The following is a 20,295-nucleotide window of genomic DNA, read 5'->3' as shown; positions in this document are numbered from 1 at the left end:
TGGCACCAACTTTTACATCCCCTCCAAAGCATTAGGCCTTTATTGTTTAACCACATACACCACTAGATGGTCCTATTGATGGCAACTTTCTAAACACTGCTGAAAGTCGAGCAAGGCCTGATTTAGTATTACACTCCAGCTTGAGCCTGAATGGAGACTCCAACCAGGGCACGCCTGAGAAGAGGATTTAAAAATTGCCTGCAAATCTTTTTTAAGTAAAACCTGATGCGAATTATGTAGGCTCGTATGTCGTATTTTTTTTTTGCAATTAGGGATAAAGGCTAACAAAGTACACTAATAGAGCTTTTTTCCCTCAATGGCTAAATTGATTTTGGGTGTTTATGAATATGTGCACTCTTCAAGCCGATTTAACAACATTTTGTGCTATGTTTGCATCATAAAAGTGACTCAAACCAGTGCAAAATGTTTTTTTTGTTATTTGCGTTCCAGCACAAAACTTGTTTTATGTTGGAAATTCCCTAAAAGTAACTCAAAGTAGCTCATAGCCCTGCTTTTGGTTACTTAGCATCTGAGATGTTACATGGGCGTCTCCATGCAACCACCCTTGCTTTTTGATGCAAAATGCTATCTACAAAAATTTGAGCCATGTTTTGCATCAGTAATTAGTGCCATTTGAAAGCAGATGTTAAAAGAAAAATGTTTTTATTTCTCCTTTCTTTTCTGAGTTTACATGTGTGCTGCACTGTGTAGCACACATACAAAGTAGACAAAGTTTTAAAAGTTGTCTAGGCATAGTATTTTGTACCAGAAGGGAACCTTTCCATTACAAAACCTATGCTAGACTCACACGCATACCCTTGCACTAAGGCACCAGTGCCTAATTTGTCAACTAAAAGGTGCTGGTGCCCAAAGTCCTCCTCTTAAACATGCAGCTGCTGCAATTAAAGGTGCGAGCACGGAATACTGAGGCAGCGTAATACTGAAGCCATCTCGGGCCTCTTTGATCCATTTACGGCCCCTCCCTGCCCCTTCAGCTCATACCTGCAGTTTTCTGTTTTCTCCCTTTGTGACACTTTTTCGTTTTTCTCTTCCATTCTCTTTCCCAAATGTGTCTTTTGCTCACAGGAAATGCTTGAGGGAAAAAAAATAAGCGCCGGCCCTCAAAAATAAGTGCTGGTGCTTAGCACCGGGAAAAACAAGCACTAATTAGGCACTGTATGGCACAAAGATGTGTGAGTGGCACCCAGAGGCAAAATTCTCCACCGGTGTTACGGAGAGGGGAGGAGCGAGATACATATATCTGTAGATATTTCACTCACTTGCTCTCTCCGTACACAATGCAACTCAGCATTTTTGGCTGCTGTGTTCCATGAGAATTTAGTAAAACTGGCCTATGGACTCCTCCGGCTGTTCTGGTGATGAACCCCACCAGCCTTTGCCTACTTGTTTTAAAAATTCATTTATTTATTTACGTTATGATTTATAGCACACAAGAACATGGACAAGTAGTGGCAGAGCGCCTTACAAAACAAGGCATAGAATACCAGCGAGGCACCACAAGTTATGAACTTTAGGTCCTCAATAACAGCTGTTACCTTTGTGAAAGAGGCATTGCAGGTACAGCATTGGCAATGCTCAGGCACCTGTACCTCCCAGGGCACAAATTAACAGGGAGAGCCAAGTGAGAACCGAGCCAAAGGTCTGGGTCTGCTTGAGAGCCCATGCACAACCCAGCCTGAAAAATGTTGCTATATAAATCATTCAGCAAACATCAAGTAAAATATGATAAAGTGTCTTCGAAATCTAAAAAAGTTGTATTTAACATTAAGAAGATTTTACATTAAAACATCACATTCAGGGGCGTAGGTTTAGGGTGTGTTTGGGATGTGACACCCCCCAAATAAATGCATTCTTGGCCTGAGAATTGGGTCTGGGTGCCCTGAGTCGGGTCTCCTATCCCTTTGTTGGTTTTTCTTTTCATCTTTATTTGACTAAAAGATTTTAAGTTGTTCATTATCAGTAACTTAGGCAGGTACACACCTAATACAAATCAGTATAAAACCCGTTGCTCGTGGGAACAGCGTATCCCAATCCTTGGTCATCTCATCCCTTCACACTTCGGCATACTGTCATTTAGTTGCGAAATGTGTAATCCACAGCATCCGAATCACACTGACTAAGCTACTCACACTATAGCACCGCACTGAGAAGTACTTATTAAAAGTGATATTTTTTAACATAAACCTTTAATGAACTAAGAGGGAAGACAGTTGTCATGTAAACCCTTACAGAGTTCTGATTGTTAGAGAGCAACATTAAAGTCTTGTAAAGCAAATGCAATAGGTTTGTGTAGAATTGATATTCTGAACGTATATATTTGAAAGTGCTTCCAAACGAGATAATGGAAAAAAATAAGTTATGGTGAAATAAAATATTTGCTGAAGAGCACACAATTTAAGCGGGAAAGTCGGGGTGTATCCAGGTTTTCTTGTTCACTTTGTACAGATCAACCACTAAATGTGCCTTTTCTTACTGGCTTGTTTTCGACTTGTTGCGCATTTTCCTATAGTTTTAATATAGCGCTAACTCCATGGAAGGTACTGGAGCGCTTTACTTGGCGAGCCTCTAACAGAACTCGAGAGTATATCAGGTTAATGGTGCAAGTTACGCTCTTCAAAGCTCCTCAGATAGCACGGTGCCTTTTCTCAGGCGGACTCTCGCTCTCTGTTACAGCAGTTGTAGACTTTAGGGGAGGGCGGCAGGGAGGTGGGGGTCCCCTTTGGCCCCATACCTCATTTCATCACTCTGACTCTGACAGTGCGTATGCCTATGTCCAGCTGCGAGGCAGTGTGTGCGAGGGATGTAAGACGCGGTGCACGCCCCTCCCTCCCTCCTTCTCCCGCTCACAGTCCCACTGGAAGAGCTGGGTGGAGACCGCAGTTCATAAAACATCACTGGAAGCTCTCCCGGGGTGTGAAAGAAATAACCGAGCAGCTGTCCACAGAGCGCCCCGCTGCCCCGAGCCTCCTGCCGGACACCTACACTGTGTGCCAGAAGAGGGAACCGCAGCATCTTCCCGCTGAGCGGCCGTGCCAGGGGGTGCCCAGGCATCATGCCACCCCTTACTGCTGCCCGCTGTCTGCTTGCCGCGCTGGGGTGTCTCTTAGCCGTGGGTGTGAGCTCCAAAGGGAACGTGCCCCGTCTGCGCCTGTCCCACAGAGGTGAGAGAGAGACGGGGACCCTGGGGCAAGGGGGCACCCAAGGGTGTTTGCTGCCAGTTTATTCATGGACGTGGTATGGTACAGCAGGGAGTCCTGTGCAAAGCGGTATTGTGTATAAACTTGTGTTGTTGTGCTTCACAGACATGTTGTATGCAACGTCATATTTATGTTGTAGTACGATGCGTTATGTGGTACTTAATGAAATATTGCGTTGTGTGAATAGTTGTGTTACGTTGTTTTAATGTATGCTCTGTGTTACGTTGCATGCGCGTTTTGTTGCATTTTTCTTTTCTATACTAAAATGGGTTGTTTGTAAACTTTAGTTATGGTGTATTGTGGTGCGTAAAGTTAGCTGTACGTTCTATTACGTTATGTTTTATGCTATTCAGTTTAATGTGGGAAGTTAGTCTATTGCTTGTTAAGTGTAGCGTTTTGTGTGCCTAGACTTGCATTATAATATGTGGTACGTTATGCAATGTAGCGCTAGGTCTAAAATGGTTGTATATTATATACGAATACGATAAGTTACGTGTGCCGATTACCTATGTTGAGTCATGTTTTGCTATTGCTATTTTGGGCCAAATGTAATGATGAGGTACGTGAAACCTTATGTTGTGTTCTATTGTGAAATGTTACGTTATGTTATATAGTGTTATGTGTAAAATTGGGTTAAAGTTATTTGTAATGAGGGGTTCGGCAGAAATTGACCTTACAGAGTCACCTGCTCTGTTGTGCGCGGGGCACTGGATTGGCTAAGTTTTAACAGGTGGTCTGCTTGGGATAACTGAAAGCTGTATTTTTTCTAACTCTGTAAAAATCAAGTCTCGCAATCACCCAGTGGCAATTGTACTTTTATTATGAAATGCAAAGGGTTAACCCGTGGCCTGGGGGTCAGAAGTAAACGTTTAGCTCACTGAGCTACCTCAACGGCTTGCTGCTCCTTTATTGGTGTAGGGTATATGAGGAGGTCTGCTCTCCCTAGCTTTATTATGTTTATTGGATTTGGGGTCGAGCTCAGTGCCTCATACCTGCACTTCGAATCACTCACTGCCCATCAGTGAGCCAGTCATTTCACAAGTATGCATCTCGAAATGCATTGCCCACACGATAATCCTATGCAATGTATATGTCTAAACATCTTGACGGTCCCCTCATCGCCCTACATTGAGCTCTGACGAAATTGCATTCGCCGCCCCTTAGCAGTCATTGCTGTCAGCACACATACACAACACACCATAACCTTTTACACATCGCGTCCCCTTAAGCTTTCCACCCAGTGCTGCCACAACTGTGGTGAACATCACTGTTTATCTAGGTGTGAAGGATTTCTGCCGTATGTGTTTTATTGTGTATGTTTTGATGTGCTGTGCTGCAGTATATTTTCACTCTTGAGGACGTCTGTGGTGCGACATGGCTCGCGCCGCGGTCATTCTACGTCAAGGTCTGAGGGGTTTTGGTCACTATGCGCACGGGCCTGCTAGTGTGTTAGTACCGCTGTTGTCATCACAGCCTGCCCTGCTCCGATAGTAGCATTCACACAGGAACGGGTCTCAGTGGCACTTTGGTACAGCGACCTTGCTAGCCCTGCAGGCCCAGCCCTTCCTCCAAGCCTGCTGCAGCTCTGCCAGTCTCGAGCGCTCCTCTAATCGCGCTGGAGCTGGCACACGCACACGAAGCTCGCTCCGTCTTCTAATGTGTGGAAAATACAACAGCTACGTCATGGCTCTCCAAGCAATGGCTTTGCGCCAGAGCCTGAATAGAGCTCTGCCCGTGGGATCGCTGCAAGCACACAAGATCATACGCTTAACTTCAGATGCCTTGGTATCGCAATTAATATTCATATTAACATTAATACATTGAAATAATTAAATTATATAAAATAAATAAGCTACATTGAAAATCTGAAAACCTTTATACATATTTGATTGTGAAATCCTTCAATATTTGCACATTTGGTTGGTGTATATTTGTTTTCGTATTTTTATGTTTTGTTTTGAGGTTCACCTCACAAAATAAATGCAAGGGGTCCCCAGCTTCTAAACATGACTCAGTGGGGGTCTCCATGTTCCAGGAATGGTCCAGCGGGGTTCCACACAAGTCAAAAGTTAAGAACTTCTGGCTTAGAGCACTATCTATATTGCTTACTGTAGAACTAGGGTGCACATACAAATGTGGGTTTGCATGCTATGGCACATCGTCCACAAAGCAATGCTCTGTAGTTGGCATGCTTTGGAGCAGTGCTCACATTACAAACCAATGCAACACAGACAAAAAGGCACGTTGCAGCTGCTGCCATACATTTCCAAAGAGGCATTATAAGGTCTGATAATTACCGCCCCCTCCCCACACACACACACATACAGATTTCAACAGGAGATAATACTTCAAAAACTGTAATTAGGTCAATGTGTTGTCCTCTGTAATAAATTTGACAAGGTCGTCATCAGGACAGGCTCTCAAGTGACATTTACATGTAGCACCCTTCTTTATCCAGCTCCAAAGCACAAAAGCACTTAATATTTTCAGTTAAACAATTGAAGGGTTGAGACACCGCTCCACCTCGAGCTAAGGCGAAAAGAGTCTCTTTTCTCAAAATAGTGGGGGGACTCTGTTCACCCGGCGACCACCCTCGTCCTGTGCACTTGGTATACCTTCCACAGAAAGAGTTAGGCTCCATGTGATTACGGAACTTTTAAAGTAAAACGCAACGTCCCATGCCCCCACTGGGTGTGGTGATCAAAATTCCATAAGATCATTTTTAGGGAGAGGATATGACCCAATTGTTCAAACGTTTTCTTATCAAGAAAACGTGCTCATGATAAAGATTCCTTCCCTTCTGAAGAACGTGTTTGAGCGCGAAATAGATACCAGGAAGACAAGTTGAAGTATTTCCATTGCGAGGCACGTACAGTGGTTTAGAGATTTGCTCTTATAAGGCCTTCTTCAAATACAAGGGTGTAAGGTGCGTAGTACTGGTACCCTCAGAGCCTCCAGGATCCATCTGTCTCTCATGACTTCGCGGGGACTATATTCCCAGCTAAAATGAGGCATGTATCCAGCAGGCTTCCCTGAGTCCGCACTAGACCCTTCCTTTTGGTAGATACAGAAATGCACTCTCTGCAGATTGTCTGTTTTAACATCGGAAGCCTCTGGGAAGTTGTCCTCAAAACACCTTATACATTGCAGCACAAGCCATTAACAACAACTGAGTATAGCCAGGGGTAGCAACTGTTGGTCATGGTTTACTGTTTGGTACCATTGAGACTGCCCTTGCTATACTTGGTCAAAGGGTTCACGTAGTGAAGCCAGGCCTGTCACTCTTCTGTAGGATGAAATTACCACATTTAAAAGAGACAGACATTAAATCCCTGACTTGCAGAGCAACCAATGGCAAAGCCAGTATGTCTCGCCTTTAGAAGGTCAGAGCCGACCTATTGACTTTGCTAATGTCTGAGCACATTGACACTCTGCGTGTATTTTTTCTTTGTTTACCATTCTGACATGACCATCACCCATGTTGGAATGGTAGAGTAAAAAAAAAGCCAAAGTGGCAGCTGTTTGCCTCAATAGATATGCATGCATGTACGCACATGACAGGCAATTTGGTTATCCTTCCAAGATTGCTGCCATGCATGCACATGCATGATTGGTGACATAGGTGCACATGTGCGCCATAATGTGTGGCAGCCATTTTGTTTTTTTACTTTACCTGAATGAGGCCATGTTGGTACGGTAAATTTAAAATTCAAAATAAAATGCTCTAGCACTTAAAGGGAAAGTGAGTGGCCAGGTAGCACTTGGCAGCTGTGGGGCATGGGAGGGCGGGGTTCACCCAATAAAATGAGCTAATTTTGAAAACAACAATGGCAATTTGTGTGGACTACTTTTTAAGTAGTTCATATCCACAAAATGCCGTAGGCTGTTACCAGCACTGATGAACAACCCTTTAGCCAGTGACTAAGGGCAGTTGAACCACAGTAGCCACTGTCTGAAAGGGACAGTGCAAAAGTCCCTTTTTGTACATCTATATGAGCCTATGGGTATGTTGTGTTTTGTGAGTTGTTTGTTTATATCAGTTCTCGTCGACCGAGACCTAGGAACATAGCATTATTGAAAATGGACAATGATCCAGCTACACCTTGACCTCAGTTTTTTACATAATCTAGAGAAGATAATCACTGCAGATCTAGACACTAGAACAATACAATTTATATTAAAGAAGACAACCACTGCAGACGTCGTATTTCACTGAGTAAACACATGCACCGCAAACCTGGCCTGCATGAGAACGCAGCTTTGTTTACAGCAGACAGCCACTTTAGTCCTGACTAGTATAACACTATATCGATTAGAAGAGACAACTACTTCCTCCCTGTCCTGCAACTATCACAACATTTGAGTAGATATTATTGTACCACTGAGACAATTAGGGCCAGTAGTGTCTTTTAAAAGGCAATACCACGACTGTGCAGGACACAACTGCCCAACCGTTGACTCAAGGCAGTGCTTAATTTGTGCAGGTGGCTGCAGTTTGTGAGCACTGTTTCATATTTTTGTTGACCTGAACTAATTTTTCATTAGCAAACTTTGACCCAGAGGAAGAGAGAGAGAAGGTCGAAAATAGAGATAAAGGAAGAGAAAGACAGGGACAAAAGCCGAAAGCAGCGATCCAAAAGAACCTGCAAAACATAATTTCGCAGCATGGCTATTCATCAAATCTTGCCTTCGGCAGTGGTGGCAGCAGGCTCATAAGAAAAACTTTGCATGCTTATGCTAATTATTCATTATTTAACGAAGGAATCACTACCTGTAAGTCAATCACATATTGCGTTACAGACAATTGTGGATGAGAGGATGTCATGATTGGTCTAGTTGGTCTGGCAGTCCAGTTATCACACAGGGCACACAGCAAGGCATATCAATGACATTTCTCAGGTCAATCCGTGATTGGCTCATAGAGTTCAGTTTTTTCCTATGCATTCTGCTATTGTGATCCTTGTTTTATGCCATTATAGTTAAGACTACAAGAAAAATAAAGCAAAAAAACTAAAGAAACAACGTGTACTAAATTAACTACCGACCATGGACTTGAGAGAGCCATAAGCAAGGCCCACTGAACAAATTCGGTAATTGCTGTACCCTCAACTCTATAACTCTATTAATCAGACACAGCCCCACTGACCATGGGGCGTGAGACCAGGAGGCTGTACATGACTAGATCATGGGTAATAGAGTCGGGGCCTGCGTGTGATCCAGAAGGTTTTAGACCAGGAGCACAGGAGCGAAAAAGAGGGGAAATATTATGATGGTGACTGCGAGTGTAAATACCCCTGGATGTCAGATAATGTTTACCATCGAATCAAAGTGCTTCGGCGCCTGGACAGCTGTATGAAGACATCATAAATGCAACTACAGTACAATACTCCAAGCTTGCCTTTTGGTATCCCTCGCACTTCCTTTGCAACTTCCGGTCTTAGGTGCCCTGGATGTAGGAAATGTAAAAAAAGGTGTCTGAGAGGTGGATGTGTTTATTCGCTGTTGTTTCCACAACTTGCCTTTCTCTAGCCCTAACGGAATAAATAAAAGGAAACGTGATGTAGTTTCCGGTACGTCATGTTAGCATTCTGCTGTTTCGACGTACGTGCACACACGGACACCGAAGGAGCTGCACGCGCAGTTAGGGTGGTGGCAGGCTGCCTCATACTGTTTACAAAAGAGCTCATGGCCCTTGTTTCGAGTGGCTGGCTGTGGAGTGATTTGTGTGTAAATCCCTCGCACATTCCACCACAAATACCACGTATTTAAAGGACCTCTGCGCGTCACGAGCGCATGGAGGCAGAGATTGTCTCAGGCCTGCTTAATTAGATCTCGCCGGGGACGCTTTGCAGCTGGAGAGCAGCGACCGATTATGCTGTCCTCAGAAGAAAGGCGTAAGGACATTTTATTTTGAGTGTCTCCCTGCTGCTGAAGTCACCTTTGTCCATGAGAGGTCGTCGGGTCTTGCACGTGCTTCACTTTCAGCCTTTTTTGCTGTGGGCCCTGCGTCAAAACAAAAGGGCAGGAGATCGTCAAATCAATAAGATATGGCACATTCCTATGCTTGTCCCCTGCGCTGGTGTAGAAATTACTGCCTAGAGCTGACGCAGGCACTCTTGCACCATGGTGAAAGGGTGCCTGAGTTGCAGGGATGATTGTTTATGTGCAGGAAGAAACACCTTCCTGCACATAAACAATAATTAATGGTGTTTTCTTCTTTCTATGTGTGCTGCAGAATGCAGCGCACTATGAAGAAAAAACGGTGAGAAATATGCCACCCCTTAGGAGGCATAGAAATCTGACGCATTCCCAGACTTGTAAATCTGGAAATGTGTTGGATTCCTTCGGATTTCATGGGTGTTGCGTGGGAACACCCACAGCAACACCCATGGAACGCCTCTTTAACCAGGTATTATGCTTGAAAGGAGTCCATATATACAAGATCATAAAAAGCCACACAAGGTGGTTTTGCGTGGCCTTGTAAATATGAGCCAGCACACTGCATCCCCAGTGAAGCTCTGTTGGCGCAGTTTGCCGCTAGGGCCTCGTAGACGAGGCCACTAAAATTTTGTGTTATTAATTTCCCCCTTTTGCCTCAACACTTTAGTCATTCAGATTCAAAGCAAGATTTCATCTCCCCCTGATCTGGGCTTTTTTTCCTTCTTCCTTTATTTCTTTCCTCCATTCGTTTTTTTCCTTTTCTTGTTTTTGCTTTGAAACATTTTGTTTAGGCTATTATTTTTGTTCGTTCATTATACCTTTCATTAAAGCTTAATTTAATTCATTTGTGTACTTCTTTTTTTTCTTTTATTCTGTCATTTCCTCTGTCCTTATATAAAACCTTCCTTTCATGCTCTCTTTCTTCTTTTTGTCTCTTCTATCTCGCTTTGATTTACTGGTGGTGTTTTTCTTTTTTCCTCAGCTTTACTTTTTTCTTTCATTTCTTATTTTTCCCTTCCTTCTAATATTTCTGGTTTCTTCCATTTCTTTCTTTCTTTATTTCTTTCTTTATTTATCTGTTGCGCTAACTGACGTATTGCTGGATTAGCATTAACAAAAAAAGCCGCTACTCCAGCAATGCTTGGAAGGCTCCCATATTAAAAAGTCCTGTGTTAGTTTAACGCTTGCTATGAGCAGGCATTACATTTTGGACGCAGTGAAGTCGCAGAATGACACAGTGAAATGTAGTAAATTTAATTGCGCTAGTTCTGTGTGGATTTTAACGTAGGAATGCCCAACCTGCATACATTATACCTGGCACAGGTATAATGTGGTACAGGACTTTACAAACTGGCGCAATGGTCCCATTGAGCCAGTTTGTAAATGTGGTGCAGTGTAAGGAACTTCTTTCACCGCTGCAGCGTAAAAAAGAGTGATGCTACAGGGGCGCAAGGGACTTGTAAATAAGCTCATTTGTTTTCCTGTTTCACCACTTCCTCCCTTATCCCTGCCTTCCAATTTCCCTTCCATCTTTAGTTCAATTTCTCTTATTTTTCCCATCTTACTTTCATTCATGTGTACATATCTTTTTTTTCTCTCTCCCTTTCCCCTCCCTTCCCATCCTTTTCCTCATTTTTTTTTAAAATTCTACATTGCTTCTTCATTTTCGGTACTTTTTTCTTTCCTTTTCCTGTCCTTTCCTCCTTCTTTGCTCTCTGTCGATTATTTCTTCATTCTTTTTGTTATGCTGCTTTATTCCTCTCATGTTTTCTTTCCCGCTGGTACGTATTTATGTGGCGAAAGGCTGGGGAGCACTGTACATGGTCCAGGGTCCCTCACACTATGCATGCTGTGCTCCCTCTCTATGACTTTCTCTGCATTCTCTGGCATGGTCAGCACCCCGCACAGGTGGCTGGTGGTTGACATTTTCATGTTTGATTGTTTTAAACTTATGTTGAGTCCTGCGTGCCTTAACAAGGGTTATGGATGTTATTTCAGCCGGGTGGCTCCATGGGGGACCATGAGCGCCTTCATGGGAGGCTGTGGGATGATCCAAGATAAACTATGTCTGGGCTGCCTGCAGTGCTTGACAAATGGTCGAACATCGTAAAGCCATGTTGTGTGATGACATTCCTGAGCTGCTAATTACTACAGTTCCAAAACACCCAAAATGCAGCTGTTTTCTCAGGTGGGTCATCTTACGTCTTGTGGAGAGTCTGCCTGATTGCTGGTAGTCTATCTAGAGTGGAGGAGAGGGAGGGTACAGCCTACTTTATTTATTTTCGGTATTTATAAAACACTACATTCCATCTTACGGTGACCTAGAAGCATAAGGGCATTTCTGGACGTAGGCACCTATGCGATGGAATTGTTCCAAGCAGAATATTTAATGGCCAAAAACCCATTGGTGGAAGCATCAGTCCTTCATCCAGCAAGGTTGGGGTTTCCCAGTGGATAACTGCATACTAATATGCTCACAATGAAGGCAAAGCCTTAATAAAGAGCAAGAATCCTTGGAAATATGTTTATGGCGAGACTGGTCTCTGTCACCCCAGTCATACTAGCTTCAAGCAGAAGCAATGCAATTGGAATCAAGGTGACTCTCTTCTTCCATCGTAAGTACCTGGTGGTCGTAAGGTATGCTTACAGCCCATTTAAAGGGATATGTGAATATAGTTAGGTAGCTCACCAATGCAAAACTAGGATGTTCATTATATAGGCATGTGTATCCTTAGTACACACACAATCCTCTCCACCAGAGCCAATACCAAGCCAACAGTAACCCAAATAAAGAATTGTTTTTCTCCTTCTGGACGTGGCTGACCAAAATACACACAACTCCTACAAAGATAGTTTTCTCCAGTTTCCAGCAAAACTGATTACAAACTGAGCTTTGTCCTGGATAATTAGACTAGTCTGAGTTTTAATATTGCCCTTTACTGATTGAAAGTTCGAAAATTGTGTATAACTGCACTTCAGTGAATCCTCATCTTAGCCCGGCAAGTCTCTGCCAGCCTTGTGCTACCGTACATCACCACACCTGGCCATGCATACTGCCTAGGCACCAAAGGATTAGTCTTGTGGGTTTTACTCCCTCTTCATGTTTCTACTATGGATATATATGCACTACCAGCAGCTTCGCCCACCCCAGCCTTCAAGTGCAGCTCTGGAGTCCTCAGAATCCTAGGGTCTAGACCTGTTAAGTTACCACATTAGTGATGGGAACACCATTGTGGCACGCCAACACTATGGGCTGTCCTCTTATTGCTCATTTTCAGCTCATTCTTCTTACCATGAGGTCCCTGTGGCATACGAAGGCAGTTACCACAACACTGTTTTTCTCGTCTTACAGTGTCCTCTTAACATAAAAGTGAGGCATTAAACTTTCCAAGTCCCCTGCTGGCACCAGAGAATCATATCTGCGATAGACAAGATACAGGGTCATTCTGTCTCCCAATGTCCATCATATTTAACCTCAAGCTATATAGGCTCAGGCACTAGAGATTAGTAAGAACTCATCCACAATTCTCAGAAATTGCAAATATTTTTCTGTGAAATGCTGTCGAGGTTTAGCTCAGTAGCACGTTTTTGTGCCAGTTTTGTCCAAACACACTTTTGTGAGTCTTGACACGTAAATTAAAATTGTGACATTATGGTTCACCACTCACAGATATTGGGAATGACTAATGAGAGGTAAAATGCACTTCAAGTGAGCTCCAATAACTTGGAATATGCGTGTCAAAGTGTACTGATCACAACTTGCAAGAAACATCAATCTACTTAGATAGTTTCCTGTAACTTTCCAATCCTTGATAGGACACAAAACCTTATCCTAATTTGGTTTAATTGTTTTTTGTATTATTTCTGAATGCATTGTTCCACTTTGTGTATAGACTTAATACAAGAGGTACAATGTATTTTTTTTAATTCATGGCATTATGGGGGGTCATTATGACCCCGGCGGTGAGTGGTAATGTGGCGGCAATAACGCCAACAGGCTGATGGTACATACCGCCACATTATGAGAATGGTAGGTTGGCTGCAGCCAACCCCCCACTTCTCCACTCATACCACCATGGCGGTAGAAGCCGCCGGGCTGGAGATGTCTAGCTCCAGCCCGGCGGCTGGTATAGTACCAGCGGCGGCATTATGAGCCTGCCTACCATAATGGTTTTTGTGGCATTAGCAACGCCACGAAAACCAAGGCGGTAGGCCCTACGGGTGACAGGGAATTTCTTCCCTGTCACCGGTAGGTGACTCTCCCACCCCCAACACACATCTGACACCCCCCACCTGCCTCCATCAAACCTCCCCCACCTCCTCCGATCCTCACACTCCCCTGACCCCCAATCCTCATACTCACCCCCACCCCCTCCGATCCTCACTCTCACCCTCCCAACCCCCATAAACGCACAGACACGCACCACGCATACACCCAATCACTCACGCTGGCATACACGCATACTTCCAGACATGCTTGCACACATTCTTACAACAATCACACTGACATACAGACACGCACTCTCTCCACCATTCTTACATGCATTTACTCACACGCATACAACCATGCAAACAACCAACACATACAGACGCTTTCACACATACACTCAGACATTCATGCACACACTCAGACACACACACAACACCCCACACCCGCCCACCCCCCTCCCCTGTCGGAGGACGGATTTACCTTGGTCGAGGAGGTCTACCAGCAGGGAAAGGGAAGGGGCATTGCTACTGCCAGCAGCGCCCCGCCAGCAGAACACCGCCAGGCCGTATTACTGGACATAATATGGCTGGCGGTGTACTACTGGCATAGTGGTGCTGGTGGTAGCAGCTCCAGCTTACCAATGTCCGCCAGTATGATCATTGCCGTATTTCTACCCTTCTTGTGGTGGATGGATGGTAGCCGCGGTGACGGTGTGTTGGGGGCCGTCACCGCGGTGGTAGGCGGTTTTTACCGGCAATGTTATAATGACCGCCTATGTGTGACATAATTTGGTGAAAATATTGTAGATTTCAATAGAAAGTGATCTAACGAAGTAGCACAATTTTATTGTTCATTGTATACGAGAAATCCTCGAAAATATTTCAGTCATTTGCTGGGAAAAATGCTTTACTGAATGCCTGTAAAGAAGGGACCCATGCATGATAAAGTGGGAGCACCTTCAAACATATCATTCAGAGAAATATCCCAATGGCAGTTCTATAAGTGTAATTTTTTGTTTAAACTGTGTTTTGGAAACTGAATAGAATGTAAGGTTTGACCTATTTTGGAGCCGAGGGGAAAGTAGAACGCTCTGGTTTCCAACTCGAGCTTATATACAGGATCCACCTGCCTGTCTGCCCCAGGCTTTATTCTGTTATGTGTATTTGCAAAGCACACAATCACTCACTTGGGTATCCTGGCGCTGAGCAGGTGTGTTTGCCTAGCTCTGCCTAGATGAGATTGGTTAATTGAAAAGCCTAGTCTTCAGCTTCTTTCAGAATTCAAGAAGAAAACAGGAGGCTTAGATGTTGAGTGAAAGGTTGTGCCACACTTTAGGAGTGATTTAAGAGAATGGCATCCTCCTGATCTGATTCTGTGTATGCATGACATGTATGTGAGTAGGCGTTCTGCAGAGAGGAGATGGTTGGTGGAAGAGATGTGGAAAAGATGTAACTATTCTTGGTAGGTGAGGCCTAAGTTGTGTAGTGCTTGAATGTGTGTGAGAGGAGTTTCAAATATGCACATTGGTGTATTTGGACCCTGTGGAGTTCCCTGAGGTGTAGTGTGATGTGAGTTCTGTGTGGGTGGATGAGGTTTAGTTTAACGGCTGAGTTCCAGGTGGTTTGTAGTCATTTTGATATGTGGTTGGTGATCCCCCCATAGATGGTGTTCCTATAGTTTAACTTGCAATGGTGATTAAGGTATGAGTAACATTTTTTTCTTGTGTTGCTTGGGAGCCATATGAAGAGCTTCAGCAGCATCTTCAGGGTGTGGAAGCAGGATATAGTGATGCCATTGACTTGTGCAACCATGTCAAGTTTGGTGTTGATGACAATTTTAAGGTTCCTGACATGGGTGCTGAATATGGGGTGGAGGTCCGAGTTCAGCCGGCCACCAGTTGTAGTCATATGTTGAAGTGTTCTTGCTGAAGATCTTTACTTCTGTCTTGTCTGTGTTGTGCTTGAGACAGTTGGCTTTCATCAATGAGTGACTTTGGTCATGCAGAAGGTGAACTTGTTTCTTGTGTTGAGGGTATAGTCCGAGAGGGAAAGTGTGATTTGCATATTATCAGCATAGGAGAGGATGTTGCTGTCATTTTTGCGGATGACATTGGCCAGGGGATCATGTATGCGTAGAAGAGGGGATGGCTGAGTGATGAACCTTGAGCCACTGCTCAGATGAATTTGCAGACTTCCCGGGAGTAAGGTGCCAGGCAAACAGCGTGTGTTACATCTGTTAAGAAGGAGAAGATCCAGTGGAGACTGTGTCCTTGGATGCCATTCTCAAGCAGGTACGTAATGAGGATGAGATGTGCGACCATGTCAAATGCTGGAGAGAGGTCCATGGGAATGATGGGCTACCATGTCTCCTCTGGCAATAATCATGTTGATGTCATCTGTGGCAGAGACGAGTGCTGTTTCTGTACTGTGGTTGGGCCTGAATCGAAACTCCGTGACATTGAGGAGCTGGTGGTTGCTAAGGTGATCAGTGATGCATCAGTTGATTAGTTTCCCTAAGACCTTGTCTGGGAATGGTCAGGGCCACTGGAATTATGGGACAGGAAAGGGCCAAATTATGTGACAGGGTTGACTAAATTATATGTAAGAAAGGGTAAATCATGCAGAATAATGCAGCACATTTTGTGATAGTATTACTTTTTTTTTTTTCATTTTTATGTTTGTTAACACTGTCTAGGCATTAGTTTCACCTCATTAGTACAGGTTTAACAGACAAAGATAGCAATAAGCAACAGAATGGCAACCAGTCAACCTTTGGAAAGGGACTTCCACTGTGAAAAACACGTTTTGCTGCTTTTTAGTAACCTTTGAACTGTTTGAGCTAGAAACAATTTTTTTGGGTAAAATCTGCTGATTATACAGCAGAAGATAGATTATGTGGCAAATGCGGAAAATCTATAATTACGCAAAAAACGCAGAGGACGCACAATCACATAATTCCACTGGCCCTGGGTATGGTATGAGGGATATGGGTCTGTAGTTAAGGAGCAGGGGCATTTCAGTGGTGTGTTTCCAGGTGTCCAGAAATGTGGCTGATTTAAAGGAGGCATTAAGGATGGGTGTTAGTGTTTCCCTGATCATTAGGAGTCCTTTGGTGAAAACATGGTGGAGGTAAAGGTCAGATCAAGCACCCAAGTAGACAGTCTTCATGGTATCGGTGGTTTTGATGGTGGGCCACATGGTCAGGGTTCATTCTTCGGCCATGGTCCAGTTAAGAGCTGAGGTGGCAAAAATGAGTGTTTTTTCTGTACTATAGGTAGGCAAGAATACTGACTCCGTGGCATTGAGGTGCTGGTGCTTGGTAAGGTGAACAATGACCCATTGGTTGATTAGTTTCTTTAAGGTCTTGGCAAGTATGGTAAAATAGAGATATGTCTGTAGTTAGAGAGCTGCGCGCCAAAGGGGATGGTTTCTTGAACAGGGATATAACAGTGGAGTGTTTCCATGTGTCCAGAAATGTCGCTGAGTCAATGGAGGTGTTGAGGATGGATATTATTGCTTCTATGATCAGTAGGAGATCTTTGGTCAAGCGTGGAGGGGTAAGGGTCTAATGGGGCTTCTCAGTGGATGGTCTTCAAGAGAGCAGTGGTTTTGGCTGCTGATTGTGGGCCGCAAAGTCAGGGTTTGTTCTTAGGCCATGATGGGAAGTTGAGTTGCGATGGTGACGTGGTCTGGTTTTATGTCAAAGGTGCCATATATGGAGGTGATTTTGTTGCAGAAGAATTCCAAGAGCTTGCTGCAAAGATCTTGCATCGGGATGATGTTGCTGGAGGCAGTAGGAGGCTCGGTTGAATCTTTGATGATGGTGAAGATTTCCTTGCTGCTGTTTGTGCCTGCATTGATGTGGACTTAAGAGGTTTCCATATCTGCTGTTGGTAGCTTCATAGGCCAGATTTGAAGACATCTCTATCTGTGGTGTCTTGACTTATTCTCCATTTACACTCTAGTTGATTGCAGTGATGTTTCGTCAGCCTGAGTTCCTTTATGTATCATGGCCATTGGGTTCCACTTTAGGGGAGACAGGGTGTCAGCAAATGGAGTGATCAAGCTGTTAAGGTACTTGGTGGCTTTTAGCAACTGCTAATTTGCTCAGTCCAGTACACAGATAGGGTGGAAACCAAGTCCTCTTCTGTGATGCATTTTCAGTAGTGGCTGGTGGGTCTGGTTGTGTTAGATCTATGGCTGTGCAGGATGGATATACTGAAATTGACAGTGGTAGGATTAATCCAGGTCATAGTAGCTGGCTTGTCGAATGTGAGGTTGCTGATTGAGGAGACAATCGGGTTATCTGGCGGTGTGGGGGCTTTGGTAATGTGCTGGGTGAGGCCAAGGTTTGAGTATTTTTAGAAGGGCTGTAGCCTTTGAATTGGTGTGGTTTCCTAGGTGACAGTTAAGTTTCCCAAGGAGGATGAAAGTGCTGGGATTGATGATAATGGGTCTTATGAAGTCCCTGATGTTGCTGGCAAAATTGGTGCAGGGTTGTAGTTGTGTGCATATGATGATTATGCCTTGGAAGAGTTTGACTGTGATGTGTATCTTGAACGTGAGGATTTCCATGTTTCAAGGTGGTATCCGTGTAGGTGATGCGGTTGATGGCCTCTGGGCCTGTGCTCGCAATCTTGCCTGGAAATAATGTACTTGGCAGAGATAGCTGTAGAGATGTCTATTGGAGATGTTGGTGTAGCTATGTTTCAGTGAGAAAAAGCAGGTCTGGTACATGGTTGTACAGTAAGTCCCATATCTCTGTGGCGTGTCGGGTAAGTGAGCGGGTGTTAAGGAGCATGCATGCAAGTGTGGCAAGTTTGGTCGGTCTGTGTGAGTTGTTGGCTGGTTTGTGTAAAAGTGGCAGAGTGGCGTGCTGGGTGCTGTTTGTGCAAGTGTGGTGGCTGTAGGGTGAGGGAGAGTGCCTGGGAATTTGTGGTGTGGCAGCAGTATGGCGAGTAGTGGTTGGGGTAGAGATTGTGGTGGACCCTGGCAGTGTAGAGGTGGGTACAGGGAGGGCAAGGGCTCCTGATGCTGGGTGCTGTCCAGGCACAGATGGACGCAGGCAGACACGCCTTTGGCATGCCTTCACCACACCATGGCTTACCCAATGTGTGCATTCTCTGTGCGGCTGCTCTTAAGAAGGTCCTAGGAGGAGCACAGGGGTCAGTGGGTGGTGTTCAGAAGGATGATAATTCCTCTTGCTGAGCTAATTCTTTTAAAAACAGCTTTGGTGGGAAACCAGTGATGTCACTTTCTGTGCAGATGGCTGTTGGGAAATCCTGTAAGGTCACTTCTTTTACAAATGGATGATTTTAAAAGAAGTAGTCTTTCTTGGCTTCTTCATTTTAAAGATGTTTGTACAGAATTCAATACTTCAGTCAATCTGTTACACCTAGGCATGTACCTTATCCATAGACTTGGGTGAAATACTTCACTGAAAAGTAAAATCCTCACATTAAACGTTTTTGTTAACAATACATTTGCCACTTTCTCCAAATTTGTCCAGTTGTAGAGAACTTCATAAATATTTAGACATTAGTAGCATATTCACCCACACCAACATCTGACATAGTCACAAAACACCAGGAAACACTGTAACACACCAGAAAATGCTACTAAACACCATGTACTGGCGAAAATGTGATCGCACTACTTACCACAATGATACATAAATAAATGAACACAAAAGAGTCATAGTAAGTTTTCCTGTCATGCAAAACTCCATAGGTGTGGGGAGTAAGGGGCCTGGCTAGCCTGTTGCAGGCAGGCACGATTTTTTTTTTTTTTGTTCTGTATAGCCCCACATGTCACCTTACAGAAACAACAAATCACTTTAGTACAGTACAGACTTTTAGGTCTAAAAGCAGACAAAGAGGCTTTAGATAGCCTCTTTCCTTGAGTATATAATGGGCCAACAAGGCACTAATTGTCAGAGGTGTCCTCGGGGCTTTGAATAACTTCTCAAGCAAAAATCCACTTTAAACAATGCGGTTTTGAGACTTTATAAACTATAGATTGTGAGTTTGCCCCCCTCAGGTTTGATTCCATCACTTGGACTCTTCGACCGGCAGAGTCCTACCCCTTCCTAACTTCCCACACACATTTCCTTTGTAAGGTCTTTGAACAGCAGAGCGTGAGGTCTTGGCTTGATCTAAAATTTCCTGCCTGGTTGAAGTGTGGGCCCTGTTTTTACACGTTACATGGATGGGTGCCTATTACGTTTTCTGTGTTGTGCATTGTAATTTGACACTGACTCATTGTTTCATTGGCGTAGTGATATAAGGGCTGGATAAATACAGCGATTAGATTGTACCACCTAATTCTGGGTTCAATCGTTTGTTGATAAATACAGTGATTAGATTGTACCACCTAATTCTGGGTTCAATCGTTTGTTGATTAGTCATACAGCCTGTGTTCTTGGAGAACCCGTTTAGAATGATATACAGATTCACAAGCACGGCTGTCTCATAATGGTTGCCACGTCATGCACAAAGGCAGCTACTCGTTAGTCTCATTTTACTAATCACTGCACGTCACCAACACATTCTCCACATAGACAGTACTCACAGCCCACATCTTTTCAACCAGGCACAGTTACAAATGAATGCAAAGCGCCTCTTACCTCCACTCCACGCTTAATCACCGAGACCTAAGACCTAAACCAGGATAACAACACCACACTGGTCAATGAATCACTACCCAAAATGTTTCTCATATAGACCACACTGCAAATCAACACTCCTCCACACCAAGCACTCCTCCACAGTGTGCCATCCTACATACCCATCAATGAGCTTCAGCCCCTCATCAGGGGTATGAAACACTGTAGAAATGCAATTACAATATAATACAGTAGTCCTGTTAAATACCAACGAGTGAAGGGCAAGGCGTTTTTGTAACATATTGAGTTAATGTGTGTGCTACT

At 44.0% G+C, this 20,295-nt stretch overlaps 1 protein-coding gene across 2 annotated transcripts in view; it reads left to right on the top strand.

Moving 5' to 3' along the window:
• Nucleotides 1–2,931: 2,931 nt before the first annotated feature.
• SEMA3G (semaphorin 3G) overlaps nucleotides 2,932–20,295 on the top strand; it is a 132,755-nt gene continuing 115,391 nt past the window's right edge. For both annotated transcript variants that reach the window (XM_069206740.1, XM_069206739.1), the window contains exon 1: nucleotides 2,932–3,182. In XM_069206740.1, coding sequence (XP_069062841.1) covers nucleotides 3,074–3,182 — 109 coding nt within the window. In that variant the 5' untranslated portion in view covers nucleotides 2,932–3,073. The remainder of the gene's footprint in view (nucleotides 3,183–20,295) is intronic.

The sequence above is a fragment of the Pleurodeles waltl genome, chromosome 9, assembly GCF_031143425.1.
Source record: "Pleurodeles waltl isolate 20211129_DDA chromosome 9, aPleWal1.hap1.20221129, whole genome shotgun sequence".
NCBI classification, from domain to species: domain Eukaryota; kingdom Metazoa; phylum Chordata; class Amphibia; order Caudata; family Salamandridae; genus Pleurodeles; species Pleurodeles waltl.
The sequence above is the reverse complement of the archived record's forward strand: the minus strand, read 5'-3'. Positions and strand labels throughout refer to the sequence as shown.